This window comes from Scophthalmus maximus, chromosome 13 (genome assembly GCF_022379125.1).
Source record: "Scophthalmus maximus strain ysfricsl-2021 chromosome 13, ASM2237912v1, whole genome shotgun sequence".
NCBI lineage: Eukaryota > Metazoa > Chordata > Actinopteri > Pleuronectiformes > Scophthalmidae > Scophthalmus > Scophthalmus maximus.
In genome coordinates, this window is record NC_061527.1 from 24,464,730 (window position 1) to 24,487,615 (window position 22,886).

The 22,886-nt window shown below is 42.2% G+C and overlaps 1 protein-coding gene across 8 annotated transcripts in view; it reads left to right on the plus strand.

The window, feature by feature from the left end:
* Nucleotides 1–22,886, plus strand: part of nfic (nuclear factor I/C) — a 55,636-nt gene that overhangs the window by 18,026 nt on the left and 14,724 nt on the right. For 3 of the 8 annotated variants that reach the window (XM_035646745.2, XM_035646743.2, XM_035646744.2), the window contains exons 2-10: nt 5,630–5,800; nt 5,984–6,160; nt 7,273–7,456; nt 16,687–16,791; nt 17,419–17,493; nt 17,909–18,041; nt 20,820–20,941; nt 22,104–22,217; nt 22,302–22,459. In XM_035646745.2, coding sequence (XP_035502638.1) covers nt 5,630–5,800; nt 5,984–6,160; nt 7,273–7,456; nt 16,687–16,791; nt 17,419–17,493; nt 17,909–18,041; nt 20,820–20,941; nt 22,104–22,217; nt 22,302–22,459 — 1,239 coding nt within the window. Of the gene's footprint in view, nt 1–4,506; nt 4,531–5,629; nt 5,801–5,983; nt 6,161–7,272; nt 7,457–16,686; nt 16,792–17,049; nt 17,166–17,418; nt 17,494–17,908; nt 18,042–20,819; nt 20,942–22,103; nt 22,218–22,301; nt 22,460–22,886 lie in introns of those variants that run through there. The other 5 variants (XM_035646746.2, XM_035646747.2, XM_035646748.2 and 2 more) reach the window with 4 other exon arrangements.

Below are 22,886 nucleotides of genomic sequence, written 5' to 3' on the forward strand. Positions count from 1 at the left end.
CCACCAAATTGACGAAAAATTTTCAAAAGATGAAAGCAAGACATTACTGTACTATCTGCGATGATTTAAGTTGAAATGGATGGCAATATGTTTTGTAGATTTTTGGAGGTTTGTCGGGAGACTGAACAGGGAAAAGTAGTGGCAGCCATGTTGCAAAGTGTGCTCGATTCACTTACCAAGAAAACCATTCTTCTTGACTGGAAATCATGAACCTCAGTAAATATTTATCAGGGGGTCAAAGAGTCTGACACCATTTTTCCATCATGGACTATTGCACTGTACCTTTAAAAGTCACTGCCTTCATGTCAGCCTTTGGAGAAAGACTGTCCCCATTTTTTTTTTCTTATAGTTAGTATATAGTTAGCATAAATCCTTCATGTGGGATTTCAAGAGGGATTTCGTTGTGCACATTCCAGTCAGAAAAAACTATGAAAGCTGTAGTATAAGTATTTGGACAGTTACACAATGGTTTGTAGTGGTTGAGGCTCTTTGCTTCAGCACATTCTTTCTTAAAAATGAAATAATGGAAACTACATTCAAGTGTTGAGTCTCAAACTTAGAGTCATCAACTATCACGACCTTGTGTCTAACCCACGAAGTCATGAGAACATATGCCAACTACCACGCGGAAAGGCCCCAGTTTTAACCACTGCACAACCATGCCACCCAATAATATAATATTATTTCGTGTGTTTTCTTGTTTAGATTTTGTGTGTATGTAATTTTGTTCTGAGATCCTGTCTTTGTCTATGGAGAGAAAAGTTTTGAAATGATCACTTGATCTACAAGTGAAAGATAAGAGTTACAAATGCTAATAGATTTGTGCGTAACTTTGGGTATTTACAAATGTGTGGTCATATCCACACACAAATCACAAAATGAATACAAATGAATGTCTTATGTACAAATGTTTATCTCCCAACTTCACAGATGTAATAATGTTCACTTTCAAATAGCTTCCTGTTTGTACAAATGTCTAAGAATATTTGTGACATTCTTTGTTTTATTTACACGTTGTTTAACGTGTGAAAATCCCGTGGATCCGCACAGATCAGCTGACACGTGCGTGTGGACTTTGAGACTCTTTTTCCTCAGCACACTCAACAAAGATTCACAAATGTATGCTGCGTTAAAGTGCTGGTGGAAAATTGGGACATCTGGGCTTTCCGTGAATTCTTGTGGGGAAGAACACCCTTTTCTAAATACACAGAATAGCTCATCACCCCTCGATTAGAGCTCATACAATGTAAAATAAATGTACATATAAATGTATGGTTAATACATTTTATTCCATAAATGAAAAGCGAACATTACATAAATCCTCGGCGGTCAACCACACTGACCTGTACAATAGACAAGTGATTCAAAAAGCTAAATCCATTCTGTCAGTCAGCGTCCAGCTGGTTCGATCTGGTTCCAAGAGCAACAGGTACAGACACTCATTCATACCTACTGCATGGTGGTGTAGTGGTTAGCACCTTCGCCTCACAGCAAGAAGGTTCTGGGTTTGAATCCCGGTTCAACCAGGGCCTTTCTTTGTGGAGTTTGCATGTTCTCCCCGTGTATGCGTGGGTTTTCTCCAAGTTCTCCGGCTTCCTCCCACAGTCCAAAGACATGCAGAATGGGGTTAGGTTCATTGAAGACTCTAAATTGACCGTAGGTGTGAATGTGAGAGTGAATGGTTGTCGGTCTCTGTATGTGGCCCTGTGATAGGCTGGCGACCTGTCCAGGGTGAACCCTGCCTCTCGCCCAATGTTAGCTGGGATTGGCTCCAGCGCCCCCCCGCGACCCTTAAATGGATAAAGCGGTAGACGATGAATGAATGAATGAATGTACTAGTACTTTATGATGGAAAAACTGGCACTCTCATTATAGATTATAGAACTCTAACTATTTTTAAATTATGAGAATATGTGGTTGTATTCCATGTGCTTCTTTTGTTATCTTTTGTTGTATCATGTGTCTAATTGTCTTGTATGTATGCCTTGCTGCACCACAAATTGACCCTCTGGGACAATATCGTCCCCCAGATGTAACTTCAACTTAATATATTTAAGTTGAAGTTACTTCTGTGAAGTTGAAGTGTGCACAAATTGCTTCATATTTGTGTGTGGATATGAACACACATTTGTGAGTACCCATAGTTACGCACAAATCATTGCACACATTGGTAACTCTTAACCTGCTCCTCCTAGAAAACAGGCCAAAGTGTCCTCGGGCAAGACACTTAACCCTAAATTGTCTGTGGTGGCTGTGCTGGCAGTGTATGAATATAACTTAAAAAAACTTTGTAATTAGCAGTGCTGAATGAATGTGTGTGTTATAGATTTAATTAAGTTTCACTTACCTGTGACTTTTCCACAATAGTGTCCATTCCATCCACTGACAGGAAAAACACAATAGACATGTGAGCTTACTGACACCTCTGACTTAAATTGTTCGTGGTTAGTCCCGTAATCACAGGGTCCGGTCCCTGACTCCGCCTTGCCTGGGAACCAGATGAATTCTGGGACCTCATTTCATTTGCTCTGCCAGACTCGGTCTCCTCCATTGGAGAGTGATTTCCTCCAGCAGAAAACTTGCCGGTCCAATCACAACCGATTATCTGATAATGGGCGGGGTTTATACCACGACGCGGAAAGAATCGACTTTTGTAAACAACCAAGGCTGCCGCTGATGAACGAGCATGTGACTAAAAGTACCTGCTCGAGTCTGTTGACTCCCGTGTCGCTCAACAGGCGTCCCATCTTTGGATGGATCACTCGTGATGCCGCCTTGGCTTGCAAAACCTTTGTTACATTTTTGGCAACGAGCGTTGTCTCCATCAATTTTGGTGAAAGACAACCAGACTTTCGACCATTTGGCTCTCTGCCATCGCCACACGGATCAGCTCTGTGTGTGTGACAGACGGGCAGTGAACTCGCCCCCTGCACTTGATTCTACAGTCTTTCAAAATTTAGCCTGGGGCCAGTTTAATACCAGGTTCCGGTACCCATCCCTACGAATGAGGGACAAATTTTAAAGTCCATTGGTTAAATTTTTATATAAATGTCAGTCAATAAGACCTTGACTGACATCTATATAGAGATTTCAAGCTGTCAGTGGTATCATATCTCCTGCCAGGAATGTCCCAATCAGGCGCTTCATCCTGTTTAAAGTCTGGAAAACCTGAGCAAATGTTAGCCGCAGCATGGCTCGCAGCTCCTCCGGGATGTCATGCATCCACTGAGAAGAACAGATTTTTCACTTGAAACCACTTTTTATCTTGTGGTATTACTGGATTTAATCAGTGGGTCAGTCTGTTTTTGAGAGGAGGCTTCTGATAAAACCCTCATGAACCATGAACAACTCCCATGTAACCACGCTACTTCATGACTTCTGGACTTCACCAAACTCCATCTCTAGTTAATGATATGTGCGATGGTGTATTTCCCCCTACAGTGGGGTAATATTATGACAGAAAAAAACAAATTTCTGACATCAAAGTCGTAAATTTACGAGAACATTTTTTTGTGGATATTCTCTCATAATAAAGTCGAAAATTTGTGTTTTGTTTTTCAAGGAACTACATCGCTTCAGGATCACCACAGATGCTTGCGCATGCTGAGTCTGCAGTGGATGACCTAATCAAATTATGCTTAATAATAATAATAATAATAATGCAATAATTCAATCTGCTCTGTCTACATGCAGTCTCTCATTCACATCCGCTGTCATACACAAACAGAGTGCGCTTCTCTGCAAATAGAGAATTGTTCCAAACAAGTTCAAACGAAAGCTGTCTGTATGTGTCGTCTGACTGTTTTTCTTAGTTTGCCACCAATCTTGGAATTTGGCCAAGCCTTGTTAATGTAGCTGCGGAAACAAACCAGCCCCCGTCTCTACCGAAGGTAAATCCACATGGCTAATTATTATGCAATGACGTCATCGGACCTTGAATGAGTTCTTCATTCTTTCTAAACTTCGCTCAGTATTTTGTTGTCATGAATTTGATTCATTTTATTGACACTCAGGGTCCAACCCCCGGGCACTGATCAATTATTCATCAATTAAGTTTAATTATTTTGGCTTATTTTCTCTGTGCTACGCCTCATTTGAGAGCGTCGAGCCACACTCCACACATTGGGCTTTGGGCTCTATGTCAAACCATATTTAATGAAGTCCGGATTGAATCTACGCACACATTTATCATTTTTAGGTGAAAAAGTAATAATGCCACCATCTTCGTTTTTTGTTTCAGGCACTTTTCCATCATTCGCCGCACCACAACCTACTGCTCAGCTTGCTCAGGCTAACTGTCGGCAAACTGACCGTCGTATATTGATGATGTTGTTTGATGAGGGAATTTTTTTTTTCTTTTCATTTTTTAAGATATTTTTGGGGGCATTTTTTAAGCCTTTATTTGACAGACAGTAGTCAGCGTGGAGGGGGGAGAGAGTTGGGGAAGACATGCAGCAAAGGGTCGTCGTCGAAGCCACGGCTGCTGCAGGAGGACTCACGCCTCCGTACACGTGGCGCTGTCGCTAACAAGTGAGCTAATAGAATTAGTAATTCAATATTTTAATAATCGTTTATAAACTTTATATTATTTGAGCATCCAACTACCATTATATTATTTGAGTAATCAACTTAATTTAAAAAAATATATAATTTACTTTTTCAAAGTGAACTTCAAGCTGAAAACATTTTGCGGCCCACTAGAGTGCACTCACGGCCCACACATGGGCCCCAGTGGTTGAGAAAGTCTGTGCTAGTGCATAGGTACAAATCACAATTTTTAAAATATTAATTGGCAAGTATCAGAGAACTGTAATTGCTATAATGCCAGTGTCTGACATTCACTCGATACAAAAGCCAAATTTCCACACAGATTTAGATAAACAGCCAGTCCTCCTCCCACTAGCTGCAGCTGTGAAGGGGCTTCGGGCTTAGAAGTACTCTTACTTTCACAAAATGTTTCGACAGATCCCTTGCGTTACCGACTTTACTTGCAAAACGATTGTTACACTACTCCATTGATTTTGGTGAAGTACAACCAGACTCAGAGACTCAGACTCATCACTTAATTTCTTCAATACCGTCAGCAGCACCCATAACGTCGGAGCTTATTGATACTACGGTCTTCCATAATATATGTTCACATCCATAAATAAGACGGAGCCCAATCTCCACTTTGTCCTTGCTGTGATTTCCGAGTTTCGAGGAGACTTCAGACTTGGTGTAACTCAGCATTTAAATTATGTTTGGTGATGCCATAGTTCTGTACTGCTTATCTCAGAAAAATTTGTGTTTTGGGTTGAGGGCTGAGACCCCTGCCAGCACATGACGCCGCATCTGTGGAGAAGCGTCTCCTCAATTCACTATTCACTGCCATGCCAACGCTATGGGGAGGCCGAAGCACGGGCAAGCCCCTCCTTAGCACCGCGCCTGGCACTGAGCTTTCTGGGCTAAGCCGTGAACACTCCTTTTGCATATTCGGTGAAACCACCAACTCTTGGTCACAAAACCATAGGACATACATTTTATTAGATTGAATATTAGTTTGTGTCTGTGCTTGATACACGGCAGCAGCAGTGTGCTTGTACCACACACGATTGTATTGACATGTGTCTGTCTGTCTGTCTCGTAGGATGAGTTCCATCCGTTCATTGAGGCTCTGCTGCCCCAGGTCCGTGCCTTTGCCTACACATGGTTCAACCTGCAAGCCAGGAAGAGGAAGTACTTCAAAAAACATGAGAAAAGGATGACGAAAGAAGAAGAGAGAGCTGTTAAAGATGAACTGCTGGGGGAGAAAGCAGAGGTGGGACATTGAAGAAATAAAAAAAATATATATGTATTTTTACAAATCAATTGAAATTAAATTTGTTGTTAAAAGAAAACAGTGTTTTTAAAACAGTGTTCGAAATTACAATAACTCTAGGTATGCTATTAAGATACATTAACCAATACATTCATTGACATGACAACTTCCTTCTGTTATCAGGTGAAACAGAAATGGGCCAGCCGTCTTTTGGCTAAGCTCAGAAAGGACATCAGACCTGAATGCAGGGAAGACTTTGTCCTGTCGGTCACTGGGAAGAAAGCTGCGTGTTGTGTCCTGTCGAACCCCGACCAGAAAGGCAAAATGAGACGCATTGACTGCCTCCGACAAGCCGACAAGGTAAACGCTGTTCTCTCTAACGGTGCACGTACTGTTCCAGTAGTTCTGTCCCGCAGCTGCAGTCGGGACTCCGGCCCGGACTTTTGTTTGCATCATCAAGCCAGGATCGATAAATGATAACGATAATCAAAGTGGATGGCTTACAGGCAAATATGAATTAGGTTCAACTATGCAGCAATGCATGGTGGGGTTTTTGTGTATGTTTTTTTTAGCTGAAAAGAAGATGTTTTTGATATTCTGCATCCTAAACAAAGGCACCTTTAGTTTGCAGTGTTATGTCATTTATGTCCAGCATCACCTTTAGTTCCGTTCAGTTCAAATCACAACACTCATTATCTCAAGGTATGTTACAGAGGAAGGTGGAGACTTAGAGAATATAGAGATGCCGGAAGAGAGAGAGGAACTCCCTCTGCAGCTCCAGCACCACTTGTTCAAACGTCACAGTGTAGGAACATATCACACTTCACTGTCCATTCTTCTATAGTCAGCAGACCTTCTATCACTGTTTTCATAGTCATCAGCCAGATGGCAGTGGACTGAAATCATTTATTCCTGATGATTAACGCCTGTTTTGATATTGAACCTCTCCCCTGTTGGTCACAGCCGGCCAGACAACAGTCCCCTCTTGAGTCTCCGTCACATGCTGTGATGCAGCTCGGGCATCGTGTCATTGGATTAGTTATGAAGGACAGACAGACATCTGGTTTCATAAATATCATCTGATGATATGATGAAAGAAAAGGCACATCTCCAAAAAAATGTCAAGAGCTGTCTGGTCTGACATCATCACTGATGTCATCAGAGCAGTTGGTCTTAAGATTTGGACATAATGTCGAAGTTAGCCTTGACTCTCATTTAATCCCATTTTCTTCACTCACTTTCAAACATAGATATAGAAACTTGTCATAAAATATTCTGATTTCATTTTTGCTCCATCCTTTTTAGCATAGGAAAACAATGAAATAATAAAAGGACAGATATTTTGGGGCCAGTATAGATGACTGTACAGTACTGTGCACGTGGAGGGGTACACCTCATGTTCTATTGTAGTACTGGCCTTGTTGAGAGTTGGATTCATGTGGTGTTCAGTCAACACTTTTGTCTCTTCCCAGGTGTGGAGGTTGGACCTGGTGATGGTGATCCTGTTCAAAGGAATCCCATTGGAAAGCACAGACGGAGAGCGGCTGGTGAAGGGAGGCCAGTGCTCCAACCCGGTGCTCTGCGTCCAGCCTCGCCACATCTCCGTCTCCGTCAAAGAGCTCGACCTCTACCTCGCTTACTACGTCCAGGAGAGAGGTATGTGCCAGCACACGCTTCAGTCCTATCCTCCATTGGTCAGTGGACAAACAGGTAGGATTTAGATACTGGTTACCAACACTGGAATGACACAACTGAAAGGGAGACTGCAGAGACAACGTGATGAACTCCACAACGTGATCCCAGTGTCAAGTAGGAGAGATGACAGAGGAGATGGTCAGAAGAACAAACATTTCAAAAAGTTCTATAGACAGGCAAAGTGGAAGAGCCGCTGGCCCATGTCGATGTGGGCTCCCTATTTTTAGCTGTGCTGTGTCTCAGACCAGGGAATCAGCGAACCTAGATCTAATTTTGAAACCAGGCTGAGTGTCTTTTCAACAAGAGACACTAGTCGAGGTTGTTTCACTTCCTGTGAAAACACAAAGTGTAATCACACTATGAATATACACGACCACCATTACACGACAACATCACCACTCTACGCTGAAATGTTATGAGACTGCACTGTACACTCACTTACTGTACAATACTCATTTCAATGTATTTTGTGCAGTCCTGTTACACTGTATATATTATTTGCACATATATAAATATATATATATTATTATTAGTGCTGTCAACATTAACGAGTTCATCTTGCGTTAATTGTGCTATTTAACGCGCAAATTTTTTTTTACGGCCATTGATGCATTTAGTTTACTAGAAACACGGAAAAGGCGTAAAATATGAGTGAAGAGTGTTGTTGTGGTTTCCAGGACGCTGGTGTGTAATCACGATTAATCACAGCAAATTGTGCGATTAATGAATCCATTTGTTTTAATCGATCGACTGACAGCAGTAATTATTATATATATATTCCTTCTGTTTATATTGTATTTTTACCAATTTATCACTTTTACTGATATTTCTATTTTAATATCCTCTTTGCTACAGTAGCACATTTTCCGATAGTGGGACTAATAAAGGATTATCTGATCTGATCTGATCTATTAAATATCTATCTGTGCTTAAAGCCAAATGATGTGATTCACTTTCTAGCAACATTTGGAACAAGATTTGCATCATTGCACCAACTTAACAATGCTATTGCCCTGAATAAAAAAGTGTGCACTGAATATTAATTTGGGATGAACTCGGGATGCATCATTTTATCTGACATCTAACATCAGCCTTTATTGACAGGACAGCAGTGGGCCGGGGTCGGCGCCCCATACCTGTGTTATTAGTAGTAGAGCCCCTGTGCCTTCATTTAGATTGATTCCTCCTCTCTCGGCCGAGTCCCAGACTATCGTTGAGGAGAAGAGAGCTACAAGTTCCACCAAATTCTTATAAATTCGATGGCAACACTTTTCCAAGACAGACGGACAATTTGGCATTTAACTGCAGTACTGCTGAGTGAACCTACCTGCTGAAGTGTAAGTGTCAGTACAGCAGATCACACTGTGCTCCGCTGTTGATCTTCAGCATCCTAAATTGTTCAACTGTTGAATGTGCAAGGTTATAAAAGTGTAACCGAGAGACAGAGAACAGGACAGAAGATTTTCATATAATATTTTGTCTGAGACTTTTTTGCACAACAGAGGACTTGTGGAACGGCCCGGTAGTTAAAGGGCAAACAAATGAATGGATGTGCATTAGTGCCTCAGTCGTAGTTCCTGGTGATGTTTTTATGTTTATATTTCTAACATTTCCTATGGAGTGGCTGTGGTCATGTGTCTATTTGATCTTGTATTTATTTATGACATTAAAAAAGATAAATGGCAGTGGTAACTAATGTGAATCTTGGCAGTGGTTGATAATTGATAGTTGAGTGAAGAAAGCTTGTTGGAATGTGCCAGTTTTCGGGAGCGGACCCAGCCAGCTGGTAGCACTGTGGTGGTGTGTGTTCACACTCACTCATACACAAACGTAACGCCTGTTACCGCTGTGAAGCTCCAGGCCTGCGGACTAAAATAAGCATGTAATTGTTTGAAAAGTTCAAATTGTCTTTGGCAGTTTTTCGAGAAATGGTTATTATGTCTCGTGATTACATCATCTACTTGTTGACCACTAGTGTAAACACAGTACGACTCTTATTTTTCTTCTTTAATAATAACTTTCCCTCGCAGGACAAAACGGTCACGTGTTAGATTTGCAGTTCTTTCAGACACATCCCATGTCAACCATGTGATAACAGATGGGGGAGATGGGAGAGGTTCTGTGTCCGTCTAGACTTCCTTGCCTCTTCTCATTTGTGTACCAGTGGTGGTGAAAGGGTTCATGGGAAGTCTATGTTCTGAGAGTTCAGCCTTGTAAGGCTACAGCCACACGAAAGTGTTTTAGTTCTGTATCAGAAGTAATGGAAATAATATCACGGGACGGTTCTCTGTTTTAGGGGCTGGAGAAAGTCTATCCTGTGAATGTAGCAGCGCTGCATGGGATGAAGTTAGGGTCAAAAAGAAGATTTTATATCTGTAAAGTGATTTAAATCAGCATTTGTAAAACTGTAAAATAAATCTGTGTCATACGTTTACAGATAAAAAGCTGAAAATTGTGTAAAAAACTGTGTGTGACACTGAAGTGACAAGTATGAAATTCACCCCGGTCTTCACAACTGAATCTGACCGGACAATGACAATCAAACTACATAGCAGAGGGCAGACGGTTCTGTGACCTAGCGTCCTGAAGGGGGAAGCACAACGCAGAGAGTTTTCTGCTCTGCACCTGTGCATAGATTGTTCACAGGGCGTCTGTTTATTCACATTGTCTTTCTACACAAGTATGAACTTGAATTTGTCATGCAGATCTATTTGACAGGCTGAACGGATTTTGATTTCATTTCAATTTTAGGGTTAGTTTTTTCTTTTTTCCTTTTAACCCTATCACAACATATACCATCTCAAGGCTCTTTACATACTGAGGTTGAGAACTCACAATATTACAGACAAACCCAACAGTTCCCACAATGAGCAGCTCTGAGACTGTAGAGAGAAAAACGTCTGCCTCCCTGGTTCCAGAGGAGAGGAGCCTGGTGGCTGAAGGCTCTGCCTCGCCTTCCACTCTTACAGCCTCTGGGAACCACAAGTAGTCCTGAGAGATCAAGTCAATCCAGTTTTATTGCCAATTTCTGCAATATGTTCCAGACATACTGAGGAATTAAAAAAACGTTCCTCTCGGACCCACGGTGCAATAAGTAGAAATAAATGAGATAAGTAATATATACAATAAATAAATTCTAAATAGTGCAAAAGTAAAAGCAAGGCAAAACCAAACGGTATAGAAAAACTAAAGAGATTGAAAATGTGCAATAGAAAGGAAATACTGTACAGTGTATGAAATATACAGGAAACGAAATAAATTGAATAACTTGAAAATGTGCAATACACCAATGATCCGTCCAGCTGCCTTCACTATGCGCTGCAGGGTCTTGTGGTTGGAGGCGGTGCAGCTCTCAGATGCAAACACGGGAGAAATATGATCTCTTTTTCTAGTTCCTGTCAGAACTCGTGCTGCAACATTTACATTTGTGAATAGCACTTTCAAGGCTCTACATCTTCTTGACCCTAATTTCAGTCCATATGTTTGTCTATCATCCACTCTCCTACTCTCTTCTCCCCAACGATTTGTTGGTACAGGGAGTTGTCGTGCTCTGTAAGAGGGTCATCCCTACTCTCCCAGTGGTGGTTACAGTCAGTAGTCTAAACATGAACAGAGGCATCTACAGAAAGGAAACAGTTTATGATCTCTTCATGCTCACTAGTGTACCATTTTTTTGGCGCTCACACAGAAACGACAGCTAGCGGACCATGAGGAAATATTTGCTGAATTAAAATGGCTTACTGCCCCTTTAACGGTATAGGTGAAAGAAAGGAGGATGGACTACGGTTGGAAATAAGGCAGAGGGAAACCTTATGACAGATTTCAAAGAAACATCTGATCTTTGACCTTAATGGAGATGGATGGAGAACTACAGGAGGCATGCTGCAGGGGTGTGACTGTTATTCAGACTGGACAACCATTAATCACTTTGACTGAGGAAAGTATTTAACCAACATTTATTCATCACACACTGGAGCCTACCTGAGCACCTCCCTACAGTTTGTGTGTGCACTTCCTGGACTGGACGGTGTCCTGTTCTGCACTGTATGTACGATCATATTCCGGAGGACGTGCTATAACTTAAGAGACACATGCTCTTGCAGGAAGGTGAACTTCACACACACCGAGAGTGAGCTGCCAGTCACTCTCTACGTGTATTGACCAATCACAGTCAACCACTGTTTAGCATCCAATAGGATTATTTGTTCTTGCCATGTAGGGCAGATATGTCATAGTCACATTACAGATAGGACATTCCCAGTGAACACAATCCCTGTAGCCACACTTTTGCGAGGTGCAGTCTCAAGTATAGCTCGTCTAAAAGCTCAGACGTAACAGGATTAAATATTCAAAAGGTCTGTTGGCAGCTGCCAGAGGCTGTAATGTTCATCATTCCCTTCAATATGAAAAATGTTGTGAACAACAACCATTCAGGGCTCCGGCCCTGGTCATCTGCATATTGGATTATGAGATATTGTGGCAAGAAGAAAGTGGATGAAGTGTTCGTCGTTTATGGAGAAGAAATTGGCAGTGCAATTCACAGGTATCTGCAAATGACTTGTGTACAAGCAAACAAGACTAACAAGGTTAAATACAGACACAAGTCTGTGGAAAGGAGGTTGAAGCAGACTGAGGTGACAGTGACTGGATCAGAACAAACATACCTTCTCATGAAACCAACAGAGGGATCTGAACCAATATATGGAACATAGGGGACGTTTTGTCCCAGGCTCAACAAAAGGTCTGTTGTTCTGTGAGCCAGCAGTTATCTGAGTGCTTCTTTCTCATTGGTCAGCCATTACCATTTGTATAAATATGCCTAATGCAACTTACAAGTGGAGTCCAAAAACACGTGAAAGAAAATGCAGTGTTCACATGTGTTTTTTATCTTGTGGCTGCAGGAGCGGTAAGAGGCTCATTCACTGACACACAGTGGGGTGACCAGTGATGAATGACACCAGGGACACCAGGTCTCCACAGCAGTAAAATAACATCAACTGCGCGGCAGAATAAACATGATGGACAGCCAGCCAGCCCTGGGAGCAGGAGAGGGAATCACAGTGTTTTAATATTGTGGCTGGAGAGACAGTCAGCAACACACTCTGAAAGAGTCAAGGTCTTTCTGTTTCTTCTGAGAAAATCACACACTTATAGTTATCTTCACTATTAGTTATCTTCTATTCCATCCTTCTTCTGTTATCTTCTGTATATTTTTTGTTAAGAAGATAATTGCTATTACTTTTGGTGCTGATATTTGTAAAAGTTTTTTCAATTCAATGGTTTTCAAATATGTTCAAAAATATGATAGAGATCTTTAAAAAAATATAAAGGCTGCAAGACTGAAACTTGGTGAACAGCTTCCCAATACCTCACTCCTTCATATACTAAAATGGTAACAATAGCACCACTATGTGGTGAGAAACTAACGAATGATGCACAGTGTTAGGGCTAATATCTCGACAACTGTGAAAATTTACAACAAATCTTTTTCTGCCTTTTCGAAATTCTTCATAGACTATATCAATAAAAATGCCATTATGGCGTTTTTCCATATACATGTGCTGGCTCGGTTGGCACAGTTTGGCTCTGCAGGGGTTTGCTTTTCCGTTACAGCAGGGCTACCTGGTCGTGGGCGTCCTCTCACCTGCCGCCCTGGGTTGATGACGTTCAAAGCCACTGCCCACTGTTGCATTTTTAAACTTTTGCTTCATGCAACGGTTGTTGGTACGTCTCATGATGGATTTTCAGGCTGTTGTTTTGATTTTGCTCGGTATCTACCGCTTATTGGTGGCTTGAGTCTCGTCGTTGGTCCGCGTAGTAGTACCCATGTTGAGGTGAAAGTAAAATTAGCTCGGCGGCGTTTAAGCAGTGTAGGCTATTTACCCTGTTTATGTGATGGCGCTGATTCGTCGCTGAATAATGACGATGCACCCTAACGTCAGTGCAGCCCTTTGGAGGAGGGGCCGGTTTGCTTTGGCCAGATTCCATCCCGGGCGAGGCACGGCACAGTAATAGTGGTAATGAAAAAGCAAATCAGCCCGGCGAGGTTTGGCTCGGCGCGGCCAAAAGTGCCGTTGGAAAAGGGTCAATACTGTTGACCATTCCTACATCCCTCCACCAAGCCTCACCAAACTTGGTACTTATTACTATGTCTGTCTGACTCTCAACACTTTACACATGTTCCATTTGAGATATCACTTGTTGTTACTGTTGGTGTGGTCATATCAATTCCATCTGCTATAACTTGCAATTCTTCATCCAAATGCAATAACATTTGGCTCAAGTGTACAGACTTAGACCACAAGTGAGATTCATGGTCCCATTTTATACAGTTTTGCCACTAGGGGTGCTATTGTATGAAAAACAAAGAAGAAACATGGTTCTACTTTTAAAATGTCAGGCAGGACAAGGTCATGTTATCTTGTCAACAGCTTTCTGACATCTCTTATAATTAATCAGTGAGTTGTCGAGGAGTGCAGAAATTTACGAATATGTCCAAAACTGTAAAGGCTACACTATGAAAACTTGACAGATAACTGGCCACCAGTTAAGTTTTCAACTTTATTTTGTATAGCGCCAAATCACAACATACATCGTCTCAAGGCTCTTTACATAGTGAGGTGGAGACCTCACAATGCTACAGAGAAAACACACCAGTTCCCTCAATGAGCAGCTCTGAGATTGTGGAGGAAGAAATCTCTAACAGAACCAGAACATCTGCTGAGACCGGTTGGTGGGAGGAGAGAACAGTTGTATAACTGTTGCTTTAGGTAATACAACACAAATGCGACAGAGTAAAAAAATGTATATGTTGCGATGTTCCCAAAACTATTATATTTGTTCTTTAGCCATAGATTTGCTTCTTTTATGACTGAGCAGGGTAATATGAGCTGCGCTCTTTCATCAATGATGCAAAAGTCGGAATCGTCTGTTCAGTTCATCAGAAAATAACTGTTGGCCTTAGTTTCAGTCTCAGCATGTAAATAAAGTGAGTCCACACTGATCTGAAAGAACACTGGAGACATTGTGGGATTGTGTATCTCTGTAAAGTGACCAGAAGTTAACTTTTCCTTATGAAATACAAAGTTAAGAGTATTTACGCTTGACGCACGCACCAGTCTTTGAACATTTCCTATAAGGTTCAAGATCATTTTTGCTGAACAGCGCTCCAGCTGAAATAACTGAAGCCTAATGTAATATTGGGACGATTGTATTAACACTTACTGAACCATTGGTTCACGTTCATACACTTGCACCACCTTGCTCTCTGTGTTTTTTTTCAGTGGTGGAAACCAACAGAACATTTCTCACTGCTTCGATACATCCAGTGACCACATTTTTCAAAATTCATCAACCACACAAACTCTGAGTATTTATTCACAGTCCATTATGCACATGTTAACATTAAGTTTTTTGAAACGGTTAAATCCGAGTCAGATCCTTGACACGCCACAAATGGAAACTCAATGTGGAGAAATGGGGATGACAATATGTAAAAACATAGTGGAGACATGCTTTTGATTTGGTTACAAATGAAACCAGTTGTGTTAATGATGGCTTTTGTCCCAGTAAGACACCAGTAAGTCAACATACTCATGACCTGTTACACCTTAAAGTAGACGGGCTACACCTGCATGACAAATGGTAAACTCACTGTACGACTGCTCTGCCCTCTACTCCTCTGGCACCAGATGTGTGCATGGACAGAACCTGGAAGATATGAAGACCTGCTTCGTCTTCATCATTCCAAAGCTGCCGCGCTTCATCTGTTTCCGCTCTTTAACCGTTAAGTGACTACTGCCGTTGACTGGGCAGCTGATTTCAGGCTCTGCCATAGAGGGACTGTACAGTACATTGATTTTTGTTGGCACCAGATGGGCTCAAATTGATCACGGCCCACCTATACAATTCTGATTTATTAAAGAAATTAGAATTATTTGGTCAACACAAATACGGTCCAAAAACTAATTTTCCACAAATAATAGGGCTAGAGAGACAATCTAAAGCTTATTGGTCAAAAAATAGTTTATCATATGGTGTCAAATAATAACTGATGGCATTAAGAGGTCAAGGAATTAATATCATGCATGGTTCAAAGATGCATTTTCCAAGGTATTTCTGACAAGACAAGATCTAAATCCTCTGCAGATCGAAAATTCACTCAAAACAAATTATATGGGGCATTTCTTGTCTTGTCGACCACACAAGTCACATTCACCCATTCACACACATTCATACAGCGCTGTATGAGGGGGGGACAAAAGGTGAGTTTCTGGATGTGGACAGATGTGACATCTACCAATAAGCAGCCTGAATACGTGAACAAAGCTGGACAGGTGTGCAGGGCCTTTAGCAAGACGGCGATCTATGCATATTATCCTGAACCTATGAGGACATCAGACTGAATGTTGTCGCTGATAGAAACAATGGAGAAAAGGACAAACATCTCAAACTATAGAATGATCTGCTGTAACCATCGTAAAAGGCTAAAAGTTCTGAACATCAACATATGAATACCTTTTGTCCCCGAGCCTGTATTGTGCATAGTGTGCCAAATTCATTTTCATGGCAGAGAGATCCTCGGCATGATTAGAACGGTACGCAATTCGAAAACAAAAGCAGCACTGAAAGAATAGAAATGGAAAAATAAAAGAAAAAAAGGGAAACAAAGCCATCAGAAGCAAACAATTGTCTAATTCGAAACTAATCCTGGTAGAAAACACATTGTATTCAAGCCCAGCTAAAAGCAGGAACCAGGTCCGCTTAGATGAGGAATATCCAGTCAATGATCTCCTGTAGTTTTTCCATATACCTACCATCTTTAGAAAAAGTCATCAGAATTTATTTTTCCTGTCGGAGAAACAATGAAGGATCTCCAAGCCTTTTTGGGGGGCACCATGTTTGGTGGTAATCCGTTCGTCCCAGTCTCATTACTGTGGTTCTCTTGTAATCAGTGACAGACTGATGAGAATGTGGTGGTCAAAAGTCAAGGTCACTGTGACCTGACCTCGTGAACGTGGTGTCTAAGGACCTCCGTCAGGGAATCCCTTCCAGTTCAGCAGAAATGTTCACTTGGGCTCAAGGACAAACTCATTTTGGTGGTCAAAGCTCAAGGTCACTCAGGCTGTTGATCTGATAACCCCCCCTCTCTCTCTCCCTCCCCCCTCTCTCTCTCCCTCCCCCCTCTCCAGAGGCAGAGCAGAGCAGCAGTCCCAGTCGTACAGGGGTGGGCTCTGACCAGGAGGACAGTCGAACCACCACCATGGGTACTGTGAAGGAGGAGCCGTCCTTTGTCTGTCAGTCTGTGATAAGATGATGCCCTTTGTCACGGTTTCTTTTGTCATGGAATGTGGAATGTGCACCTTGTGTCGTCTTCATCCACTGTGTTCATTATCTGCGGTGTGATCCGTTTGCTCAGTATTATGAACAAGTACAAGTTCAGTAATGACCTACTACATCCACAGGAGAAAGAGATGATGTTGTTTTGTAAACATTCAAAACGTCCGTCAGAGAAGACAGACTGTTAACATGCACCACTTATTGTTATCTGCCAGTCCTCCAGTGATACGACAAACAGTGAGGCCGACACCACGTCACTGACGAGCACCACATGTCTCGACAAGCTCAGAACAATTTCAACATGTGAATACATCATGTCCCACAGCCTGCACTGTGCATGGTGTGCTGAATTCCTTTTTTCGGAGAGATCCTTGGCATGATAGTATTCTTACTCGGTGCAGAACAAAACCAGCACCGAAAGGATAGAAATAAAGGTAAAGAGGAAACAAAATGAAGGAGCACATCAACAACCACTACATGTGCTGTACATGCACATACGGTTAATGACGTGAATGAACATCTGCGATCGCGTATTGTCACTGCTCTACACAGAGAATCTGACTGCTGACTCGTGTTTTCTGCAGATGGTCCAGAGTTCCAGGAGAGTTTTGTGACGTCGGGAGTTTTCAGTGTCACTGAGCTGGTCCAGGTTTCGAGAAGTAAGCCCTCGTGCATCAGATGAAACATCCGACTTGATTTCTGCATCGAGTCAAAAACAAAACAAACAACATTGTGTACCCTTCAACCAAATGGAATGCCATTTAATGTTAATACAGGCTAACTGTTGGTATGTTTAATAATAAAGACTTGTGACAAATGAATGTCAATTAAACCTTGTGAAAATACAAAGGAAACAACAAGTGACATGTATTTCTTGCTGCCGTACATGAATCCAACTGCTGCTGGATTGATTCCACGATTCTATGTGTTATTAGGACAACGAAGAAAACTTCATGTCAACCCAGCTGGTTAGGATATATGTCTATTTGTTTTTCTGACCTTTTGCACCAGTTGTTCGAGGCGGATATAAACTGTAGGTCATGACCACCGTGTGTGTTCCCCCTGTGTGTGCAGCTCCAGTCATCACAGGAGTCGGTCCCAGTTTCTCTGTGGGGGAGCTCCAGGGTCATCTGGCCTACGACCTCAACCAATCAGTCAACCAGCCAGTTAGCATCAGACGATCACTGGCCAGCACCTCATCCAGCGGGTAATCACACACACACACACACACACACACACACACTGCAAATATCTATGCACCTACACTATCTTTTTCATTAACATCTAACATTGGAGCATCAAATTGACAACCTTTTTTGGTAAGCAGCCTAAAGCTGGATTTATGCTCGATGCATCGGTCCGTGCGCGCGGTAGCGTTGATGTCACTTCCCGTGGCGCGGGGTCTGCGTTGGTGTCGTTTTGTAAGGTCGCGCCTATCCCATTTTTTGTCAGGAGCATTGGTGAGAGGACGTCACTTCCTGCAAGTGGAGGGGCTCTATTCAGGAAAGACCGTAACACCAGCTCTGACGCCGTTGCCATAGTTCTTATTCTGTGGCCATTCCATTGGTGTAGATAGTCTTTCGTCAGCAGCGTGCACATTTTGTGTATGAGAAGACTGCACTACGTCAGACGCGCCTGAAGTGCCAGTATAAAATGGTCTGACGCTGCGGGGACGTCAGAGGTGACGTGCACAATGACCGACGTGTCACGTATAAATCTAGCTTTGAACTTAACGGAGAACAAGCCTTACAGACCCGAGAACAGCATTTGAAGGAAGTTAGAGCGGCCAAAGTGTCCTCTCCACACTCCTGCCATCAGACAGAGGCTACAAGAGTATCACGTCCCGGACTACAACGCTGCTAAACTGTTTTTTTCCCACATGCCATTAGGCTTGTGAACGCACACTGCACTTCCCCGGTAGCCTTACTTTGAACTCTGGATCACTGACTTGCTCGGAATATTTTAACAGTGCTTTTCTTTTCTTTGTCTCTTTCTTTTTCTATTTATTTATACTACTTTTATTTATTCATCGGGTCTACTTTGTACATACAATATTCACAATGCACTTCCTGTTCTATCCACATGTAGTTTGCAACATGCACTATACACTTAACGTCCACTGTGGTACAACAGTGGACATTAACTTTAAAAAAAATATATATATTATTTTGTAATAGAGGATGACTGACGTCAGAATTTCATTAGGCGCTGTAACATTGACTTGTTTTTACTGTAATATGACAGTAAAGGACTCAACGAAATGCCCTCTCTGTGTCCACAAAGGCAGCCGTCTTTCAATCAAAGGTGATGGACATTTTGGGTGTTTCCATCACAGTCTTATGGTTTCAAGATTTAATGTCGGCCTCTACGTGCTGAACACGGGCGATGGAGGCAGGAGAAGATAAAACCAATACGATTTATTTGCACTGTGCAGGATGAACCTGAGTGAACCTGAGTGAACCTGAGGCACTGGTTCAGAGTCTTCGATCCAGGGCTGGGTTCTTTAGCATGGAGTGTCCCGGATCAGGTTGAGAACCCGGGCACAGGGACAGGAGCAGACTGTTCGAGGCTGAGTGAGCAGTGGCAGCGTGGCTTACCGCTTGACTGGAGTGCTGAGACAGATTGAGGTGGTGGTGCGCAGGTTGAACGGAAAAACTAACGTAGTAGAAGGCAGGAGAAAAAAACAAGACAAGAAGATCCAAAACTGCTAACAAGCTATTATTTAACCATGTACACCATGCTTCCCTCCAGAAACCCTGAGAGGCAGGTGAAAACCTTTTCATAACAAACACATTCTGGCTATCCTTCAAAGCCTCTCAACTGGAATTAAAGCCACGGAAATAGGACTACCAGACTCCCAGCCTCAACGAGAAAGAAACAAACATAGAAAAGACAAACTAAGCTCTGAGGTGCAGGCTGCTTCTGGTTCAAGGGTGCGGTCCAATTGTCCTTCCTCTCTACTATTCTTTGACCTCAGTGTAAAACGTCATGAGGTCAAGGAAAGGCGTAAAGTAGGATTCATAGGACTTAGGAAAAGCCGACAGCGCTGCTCAGAGAATCCGACTCTACTTTCGCTGAACTACGTCATCACGCGACGGTGGATGTTATTGACGTGCGTCTGCGGTGGTGAAACTACAAACGTTCACCTATGTGCATGGCACCCACGTAATGGGTCTACATCTCCTTTCCTTTCACATAGGAAGGTCCAGTGTACTCTATGCTAAAGGAGATAGGAAAAGGACGCATTAAATCTCCTTCCCTATGCATTTAGAGAATCAGAAAAGCTCTTATCATGGCTGCTGATCAAATACTTCCGGGTCACTGCAAGATTTAGGAAACTTCCTTAGCCAATTTGACAATTCCACCTCTACCCAAGACAGTGACAGGGAGACATTTCCTTCAGCCTCCTCCTTTTAAAAGGGTCAGGGCACCATTTTTTCCATGCACAACGATATGGCTTTCTGACAGATATATTCTGCCTCTTGTGGTCAGAATGAATATTACTACAACAAACACTTACTGTACATGCTTACTAATATATATATATCTTTAATTAATTAATCTGGGGGTTTTTTTCACTTGCCTCTCAGGGGTTTGTCACGTGGAAATGAAAAAAAAACTTGAAAACAAAATGAAGACATTTGTTTTGTATATTTCATACAAAAAGATTGGAGGGGTAGTTAATGACATGACCCATTACAACATCTAAACACAGAAACCTAACCTTAGATTAGATGAAACTGGATTAGATTACAATTTATTATCACAATACTCTGAGAAAAAAGATACTTAGAGGTTGAGGATATTTTGGCCTCTGTTGCATCAAGTGTGAGCAGTTCTATTTAAAACCTGTCTCTGTAAGTCCCTCAGCTTTATGGAAGCATAACAATAAAGCCCTAAAGTACAACTATAAAATAACATTCCTGGACAATTATATCTAAAACTATAGGCATTCACTGACTTCACTCTGCGTGTGTGTCCACAGGAGTAAGCGTCACAAGTCCGGCTCCATGGAGGAGGAGGCTGACAGTCCAGGAGGGGAGTACTACCACTCCCCTTCCTCTCCAGCCAGCAGCTCCAGGAACTGGACTGATGACATGGAAGGAGGTAACAGAATAAGATCAAGAACACGAACAGGATTCATTGGGTCCACTAGTATCTGCGCGGAGTGTGCTAATGCAGGAAAAAACATGTACAGTACAAATAGTAACATGCACATTCTTAAAGGCACTCACAGGAAATATGTTTGTGTAACTTGCACACATTTGCAATTGAATTTGCATTCCAGTCGAAATAGACTAATGAATACCTCCACAGATGGTTTGCTTCAGTTGTCATGGGTAACTGAAGTTAACCCTCAGATATAATGCCTCCGCCGGCCAATGTATACCAGCCATCAATGATTTATTCCACTGACACAAGTCAAAATCTGTCAAGGGCTGCTTCACTGAAACTCTGAGGCCGACGATTCGCTACAGCATCTAATGCATACATGGAGATCTGTGTGCAGCTATGAGTCCCCTCCAAAACTGTGAAAATACCTGTTTTTTAAACGTCTGAGCTGAGGTCTGCAGTAATGAAACTCGACAAATGACAGCGACAGGTTGGTCAGTGGTTGTCGGGAGCCATGAGGCTGTTGATCAATGATGTTTATAGAATTACACTGATGTGGGGCAAGAGCTGTGGACTGACTCAGTCTGACGATAAAATAACACAGTGAGGATCAGATGCTGAAATGAACTAATGAACATCTCAGAGTTTATTTTGAAGTCCTTAAGAAATATCGCACCGATGAAACAAAGGAATTTCACACTCAAAGCTTTTTTTAAAGACCCAAACAAATACTGCTCTGCTTCAAAATCAAGTAATCGAGGGGCGTCGGACCACACACTCTACAAATTACACTACTATGTTAACAGAGGCGAAATTCAATCATCTGGGGGGGAAAATAACAAACTCAAATTTAGAAACCAAATAGTCCCAGAGAGTGAACAAATGTCATAAGCATTCAATGATCATTTTAAAGGGTTAGTTGAGGAGCTTGGCAACGAGCTGACTGGTTGGGCATAGGGTAATTCATCTCATTTGAGCTCATTTGATTTGAGGTTAACTCGTCATGATCTTCTGAACACTGTCAGTCTGTGAAGATCCAAAACACTTCAAATTGAACCATAACTACAGTGTAGTCATAAAACGTGTTGGGTCATTAGCTATTAAACATGTGAATGCTGATGGTTCAATGAAGAAGTGGTGGTCATGTGTGTTTTAGGTCTGTCTCCTCCAGTGAAGAAGGCAGAGCTGGACAGTCCTTCTCCCCAGGAAGACTCACCAAGACTGGGATCCTTCACTCAGCACCACCGGCCAGTCATAGCGGTGCACAGTGGTCAGTATCACGCACATGCACAAACGCGCACACACACACACACAGGTAATCTAATGTCTCGTCTCTTTCCCCATCTCTGTCCAGGTTTGTCGCGGAGCACCCACCCCTCCTCTTCGCTTCACTTCCCATCCTCCTCCTACTTCCCTCACGGAGCGATCCGCTATCCTCCTCACCTGGCCCAGGACCCCCTGAAAGACCTGGTCTCATTGGCCTGTGACCCTGCCAATCAGACCTCCAGCTCGGTGAGTACAACCAATCAAAAGGTCGGCTCAGTATGTCACAGAGCTCCGAACGCTGTTCCCTTTCTTCACTCCTACTCAAGGTGACTAACGTCGAGCATTTCAACTGAACAAATAATTCAAGTCTTTGCAGAAAGATAAGAGATACACACAAGAGAGTTCTTCACCTCTATTCCAGTTATTTATGTTTTACTCAGAGTTACAGTGCCAAAATGTGCCATCTACAGACAAAGAAAGCAAAAGTAGCCCAATGTTAAGCTGAATCAGCTCAATAAAAGGACATTAATAATCTAATAATAATAATACGTTTATTTGTATCGTGCATTTCTCAGACACAAGTCACAAGGTGCTTTACATCGGCAATATGTGATTTACAGCAAAGGTCGTAAAAGTTTGAGACCCTGTAAAACATGTGGGGTCTCAAATAATA